At 28.8% G+C, this 7,138-nt stretch overlaps 1 protein-coding gene across 2 annotated transcripts; it reads right to left on the bottom strand.

Moving 5' to 3' along the window:
• Window positions 1–744: 744 nt before the first annotated feature.
• Window positions 745–2,376, bottom strand: LOC150038826 (dof zinc finger protein DOF1.7-like). 2 transcript variants are annotated; one of them, XM_090311890.1, is made up of 2 exons: window positions 2,067–2,327; window positions 745–1,643 (listed from the first exon to the last, which is right to left on the bottom strand). In XM_090311890.1, exons 1-2 carry the CDS (start codon window positions 2,217–2,219, stop codon window positions 1,152–1,154), a joined length of 645 nt encoding a protein of 214 aa, XP_090168016.1. In that variant the 5' UTR covers window positions 2,220–2,327; the 3' UTR covers window positions 745–1,151. The 2 variants fall into 2 exon arrangements, with proteins under 2 accessions (XP_090168016.1, XP_090168036.1); XM_090311910.1 differs by having other exon boundaries at window positions 745–2,376.
• Window positions 2,377–7,138: the final 4,762 nt, after the last annotated feature.

Genomic DNA, 7,138 nt, shown 5'->3' with positions numbered 1-7,138 from the left:
GACTCTAAAAAAATCAATATCTAAAACTAAATCCAACAAAACTTGTAGAAATACAATGGATAAATCAACCATCTTTTCCCTTTTTTTTTCCCCTTCTTATTCTCCTTTTGTTTTTTGTTTATTTATTTTTTTGTTTTTAAAAAAACAAAGAAACATTGCTTTTAGCTTTTACAACCCTTCACCATCAAAAATGAATGCCAACACCACTTATCACCTTATCTGTCCCATTCTGATTCGTCACCCATTGCCACCTTATTTGGTACTACCATTTATCCAAACTTCTCATTAATGACATTATTTTTGGGACCATTTCACATAAATTTAAACTCTATCCTTAATTTTTGTCTTCATTCTCTTTTTACATCCTTTCAATGTAATATTGACAACATTTTTACACTCCTTAATTTACATAAACATAGCATACTATAACTCTTACCTTTCTCACAACTATCAAATCATCCTTCAAACATGACCCATGTAATGATCAACACAAAATTTGTATCAATTATCATACTCTATCTTTCACTTTCATATATTTGTCTTTTACTAGATTAGGTAAACTATATTTACTATACGGGTACTTTTAAACCACTTTTTGAAATAACCACCTACCCCAAAAAAAACAAGGATAAGACTAAAGAAGAAATTTTTAGAATAATGAAAACATAAAACACACTCTGTCTTCCCCCTTCCACCACCCCCACAAATAATGTTGGTATAAAAATGTGAATATAGAAAAAAGACTTGCAATGAAAAAAATATTAAAGATTTTAACATAATCTCATTACATCTAAAATCCCATCATCTCTTCACAGCCAAAATATGTATAATGTAACCAAGCTTTGGATCTATCTGATAATGATGGCCATTAAAAATATTAACAAATTCTATTTTTTTCCCCTCTCCATATTCCCTCATTCATACAAGTTCAAAACACATCAAATTAAAATTAAACAAAAAAAAAAAAAAAAAAGACAAGAACACACAAGAACAAGAAAATTTCTTTTACCTATAGAATTATCTAATGGATGTGGTTGGTCTTGTAATGTGTCTGTGCCACCTTCTTCTTCTTCCTTCTCTAATCTGATCACGGACAAAAGCTTAATTCCATCAACAATGGTGGATTTTTCTTCTCTGTTTTTCATCTCTGTTTACTGATAACTTGACCCTGGTGTGAAAATAGCAAGATCAGGCCACCCATTACTCCCGCCACCAGTCCAACAATTAGAATCTCCATTTTGAAGAACACCCAAATAATTCTCCGGCACGGTGGTGCTCTGTTCCTCCGCCGCAGATTTCCTGCCAGACCCAGAAAAGTCACCCAATTCCACCATTTTCATCTCCGATTGATTCGGATCAACACCCTCCAAAAGATTCCCAAATTGCCCATTTGACGCCAGCAATGAACTGAAGCTCCCCGCAATATCCAGCCCACCACCGTAACCCCGGATCGGGTTATGATCCGGCACCGTGATCGGATTCGGATTCGTCAAAGAAGGCGAAGACGAGGAAGACGGCGGGCGTTTGACGGTGGCAGCCACCGCACGCTTGGAGTTTTTCCGGGTGCCACCACCGACGGGGATGTTGCGAAGAGCGCCGCCTTTAGTCCAGTACCGACGGCAATTCTTACAAAAGTGACGAGGCTGAGAAAGATTATAGTTATTGTAATAGCAAAATTTTGTGTTCGTAGAATCACAACGAGGACATTTAAGTTGCTCTTGTTCTGGAAATTGGGGTTTAATCGGCTGAAACGTTGATGGGTCTTGCATTGTTTTGAATAACCCAAAAAAGTTTTTAAGAAACAGAGCCCAAATTCAAAATTTTCCCGAGAAAATTAATTTTTTGTTTTCTGAGAAAATTGGGTTCAATATTCAATAAGAAGTTTCGGTGATCTAAGATGGGGAATTGAAAAAGGGTTTGGAGATTTTGAAGACAAAAAAGGGTTTTTTTGTTGTAAGACTAAAACAGAGTAAATAAACAAACGAGAAAAGTTAAAGGAAAAAGCTTCAAGCGGTAGCTTTCATGACTTCTAAAAAGCAAATCAATCGAAAAACATGAAATCTTACAGAAGAAAAGCACAAAAATCTCAACTGGTTCTTTTCTATTTCTCTTTTCTTGATTGGATGTCGGAAAAAGGGAGAGTTGCCGGCGACGGGAGCTTTTCCGGCGAAGAGGTAATTTGTTGAGATATACGCGTGAAAGAGACGACCAGTCGACATATATAAAGAGATGAAGAGTTTGAAGATTTTCCTTTTCTTTTTTGTTTTTTTTTTATTGACTCTCTCTCTCTCTCTCTCTCTAAACTTGTTTCTTCTAGGCAGTCCAACTGACTGCCATAATTTATTAAAAAGTAATCAAAGAAGGGGTTCTTCCATTAAAAAAAATGCGAAAAATTAGAGAATGTTTGGTAGAGAATTCATATTCAGGTTTATATTTTTGGTTTCATTGTGTTTAATAAATATATGTTTGACTGATAATTCGAATTTTATTTATAAAAATTCTATAAATAATATTTTAATATTTTTATTATATCTAAATTTTTAATTTTTAATTTTAAAATATAAAATTATATTAAATAAATATAAAACTATTTTAAAAATATAATATATCATGTTATAAACTCAATTCAATTTTTTTTTAAAAAAATATACATGATATAATAATTATAAATTATATATTACTACAATATAATAATTATATAATTTTTTAAAAACATAAATCACATTCATAAATTAACTGGTAAATATTAATGGATAACTACAACTAGTTTTATGATTTATAAATGTATAGTATCAAACACATCTTAAATAATTCTTTAAATTAGAATTCAATTTTCGAATCTGCTATCAAACATACCTCTCAAAATAAGAAATACAATTCTGTTTTCATTGAATCAATTGTCTTCTGATTTATCTTTTCAAATTCTCAGTCAAACAAATCCTTAACTTTTTAGTCGCTTCGAGTTCGGAAGAATATGTACATTTTGTCCATGATTTTTCTAGAATAAGTTTATTTGGTCTCTAAAATTTTAAAATATACTTTTTTAGTTTCTAAAATTTTAAAAATAGGTTTAAAAAGTCAATGTTGTAATTTTTGTTATTATTTTAAATTATAAAATTAATTTTGTAAAAAGTTACCTCCTCTTTAAATTTTTTAAAGGCATATTTTTGTAATTCAAAATTTCATATAATTATATAAAATGAAAATAAAAAAATTGTTTAGGGACATTTTAAATCTATTCTTAAAAACGTTGAGACTAAAATATTACATTTTGAAAACTAAAAGACCAAATACACTTCTTCTACAAAATCTAGAGACTAAAAATAAATGCTTTTAAAATTCAAGGACCAAATACTACCATTTTTTGAAACTCGAGAACTAAAAAAGATAATTGATACTCCTTCCTTGGTTAGAATAGATAATGTAAGTTGACTTAAGCTCATGCATAGATTTAGAACTTATTATATCGACATATAAGGGGATATTTGGCCCACCAACTTCATAAGTTTAAATAACTCAATTTTACCAACTTCAATAATGAACATTTATCAAAATGTGAAGTTACATTTATGTAGGAACTTCATCGTTCCCTTCTACTCTCATTTGCATATTTGTAGAGGAACTTCAATTAAATAACTCTACACCCGAAACACAGATATCCTACCTCCAGTATATTGACTCCAGAATTCAAGATTCTACTCAATGACTCAAACACCCCTACGTGAACAATTTAAACCCTTTAATCAATTTTATAATTATTTTCACTTTAATTTATTTTAAATCAATTTAAAACAACCTAAATAAAATTGTTCTTCTCCTAAAATAGTAGTCGCATAATTTTTCTTAGATAACTATAGAAAAATATAAAAATACTACTCATCTTAACGAAACCAACTACTATCAATTTGATTATACTATTACTCTTTAATATTTTGCAAATTCCTATATTGAAAAAAGTCGCATTAAATTTTCATCGACATATCAATAATTCCACGCTTCTATGGGTTCGACATCAATATGAAGGATTCAATATTTCTATTATATCGTAGAGAAATTCAATAAACATAAATAATAAGCAACAAAATATTACTAATGTAAACATAATAAAATAATAGACATGTTAATTTGTTTAAAAATCATAAAATGTTAATTTACTAATTTGAATTTTTGGAATTCTTAATAATTTTTCAAAAAATATCTACCAACGACATTTTATCGATATTTCTATCGAAATTTTCGTAAAATTAAGACCTTGATATTTCTGTCGTCTTCAACATTTTAAACCTCGTGTTATACATTATAATATTGACAGTTTTAAAATATATATTAACAAATTGTCCAAATTAATTAATTTAGAAAGGTAATTTGAATTGGCACCAACCAGTATAGTGATCTGAGTTGCTTTTTTTCCCCTTTTTCTTTTTATTGATTTTTTTTTTTTTGGAAATTAAGACATTATAAAATAACATAGGAACATGACTCACTACTTAAGGTTTGTGTTGGAGAGAGAACAAGAAAACGAAAAATGTTTAATTTTTTTATTCCAAAATCTTGATGAGATCTTCCATTCATGGAAGACTTTATCAAATATCAAACCGACCTAATGCCACTTTTCACCCATTCCCACCATAAAGAAAAACGTTTTATGCTTTTGCTTTTAACCCTTTTTTTTTTTACTTTACTTTAAATTTTATTTTTTTGAAATACATATCAATTTCTTATATCAATGTTTTAATTGGTCGAACATGTATATTTAAGTAAACCTTATCATAATATAAACAATTACGTAATGATACAGAATAGTAGATTAAGTATGGTTCACATATTGATATAATTAAATTTGTCGTTAAACTTTTGAGTTGATTAGTTATTTAACATGATAAGGTTCTTTGCTCAAACTAATCATGATAAAAAATTCAAAATCAAAATTATTAGAATAGAAAAATTAATTAAAATATAACAACAATAATATGTGTATATAAATTTCATTAGAACTCCTGATTAAATAATTTTACTCTTAAAAATAGACTTTCTAAATTCGAATTAAGTAATTCTACACTTAATACATATTATTTAACTCTCTAAATTAAATAATTTAAGGCTTAAAATTTTAAGTAAAAGTTTTTGACAAATATTCTAATACTTTTAGAAAATAGTGATGACAATGGTCTACAAATTTCAAATGGTGGGGAATAAATATCTTCACAGTGACCTCTTTAGCTTTTAATTAATTAATAAAAGATAAGATAATATATAAAGATAAATAGAGAGAAAAAGAAAGAGAGAATTTTTTTAAAAGATTTTTGTTTTATCGGCAAATAAAAATCATGGGTTGACTTATTTTGAATGTGTTATAAATTATGAGAAAAATATCAACTTATTTCCCTAAATTTTGAGAGTTGTATCATTTTAAACCCCAAACTAAGAATTGTATTAAGTTAGATCTTAAACTTCGAGAATTGTATAAATTTAAACCCGAACTTTTAGGGTTGTATCAATTTAAACCCAAAACTAATAATTGTATCAATTTAAACCCAAAACTTTTATAAGTGTATCAATTTAAATCTCTAACCTTCATAAATATATCAATTTAAATCCTTAACTTTCATAAGTGTATCCAAATAAAACATAATTAAAGATTTAAATTGATACAATTATGAAGGATTTAAATTGATACACTTATAATAATTCAGAATTTAAATTGATATAAGTATTAGTTTATGGTTTAAATTGATTGATACAATTATTAATTTAGGATTTAATTTGATACAACACCCAAAGTGTATAATTCCATATTCTCCCTAATTCATGAGAAGACGAGGGGTGGCAGCTTAGGAAGTGAAGCCGAAGAAGTCGAAGATGGTCGGCTGGGGCTAGAGAGCCGCGGAGTGGGAACATTTGTGTGAAGGGAACGTAAGTACCACCGGTGGAGGTATCATTTGAATATCACTGTCAGAATCAATACCGTCCAATGTTTTGAGTGAGAAGATCTGGACCGTTGAAGTGTCAAACAAAACGAGATATGAGAATCGTGGCGTTAAGATACCGTCACCGTCGAATGAGAACGGTACCACGTGTTTGAACCCCACATCATGACGAGGCATCAATTGGTTGATTGACAGCTCAGCTTTCCAACATGGATATTATTCTACCACGTGGCTTTTTAATTATTATGTTTTGAATGTCTAAAATTGATTTGGTTAGCCGTATAATTTACTCAAAATATCTATGCTTCATTCCATTCTAAAATTCTGACGACATGAATGATTCACTTGATGTAAATAAAAAATTTTAAAATTTTTGATTCAATACAATCAATTATTATTATATTTTAAAAAAGATTATTTATAATTTTAAATATTAAAATTGTATCAATTAAAATCTCAAATTAATAACTAAATCCATCACGATTGTTTGTTAGAAAAATTACCAGAAATTATCTAAATAAAATTATCATGTAATTGTTAAGTAGAGAAAAGTGATGGAGATGAGTAGATGAAAACCCCTTCAATTTTTACAAAAAAAATTTAAAAATTTTTTTAAAAAAAAATCTCAAACCGTGTTAGGTTAAAATTTGAGAAATTGTGCTTGGTTTCTGCAATCATGAGACCCAAAATGGAATACGTTACAAAGAATTTGGGATTTGAAACTTTGTCAATTAAGAGTTTAGAAGAGGGATTCTATAAAATTTTGGACCAATATGCCCCTGGGTATTTCTGTGACAACTATTACCTCTTACTACAAGTTACACTTCCTTCTTTCAACAACCTGAAGTTTATACAAGGCAGGTTAAAAAGGCAAGACTACATAATATTTATGGAATTACAAAATCGAAGTTCCACAAACCTCCTAATCCTAGTAGTATATGTTATATGATATTATTAAATTTACCTTCACCTATGGATTTAAGTTTTTAGGTCAATCCGTGATTTAAGATGGTATCAGAGCAAGTGGTCCAAAAGGTCCTCTGTTCAATCTCCTGCAATGTTGTTTTTGTTGGTGAACTGAATACACTAACAAATTGATTACACCTCAACTAGAAACAATTATGTAGTATTCAAACGCAAATTTAAGCTAGATGATGTAATAAGGCTTAGATATGAGAACAACCAAAGACTTGAAAGAACCTCTAAATCTT

This window comes from Benincasa hispida, chromosome 1 (assembly GCF_027475165.1).
Source record: "Benincasa hispida cultivar pf3 chromosome 1, pf3_genome.v1.1, whole genome shotgun sequence".
Taxonomy (NCBI): domain Eukaryota; kingdom Viridiplantae; phylum Streptophyta; class Magnoliopsida; order Cucurbitales; family Cucurbitaceae; genus Benincasa; species Benincasa hispida.
This window is presented reverse-complemented; position numbering and strand designations above follow the sequence as displayed.

Excerpts from the sequence above, each read along its gene's own strand:
- LOC150038826 (XM_090311890.1), bottom strand. The coding sequence starts at position 2,219 with ATGTCGACTGGTCGTCTCTTTCACGCGTATATCTCAACAAATTACCTC. Across the intron at positions 1,644-2,066 it reads GATTTTTGTGCTTTTCTTCT|CCTCGTCACTTTTGTAAGAA; the intron begins GTAAGATTTCAT and ends AATCTTTCTCAG.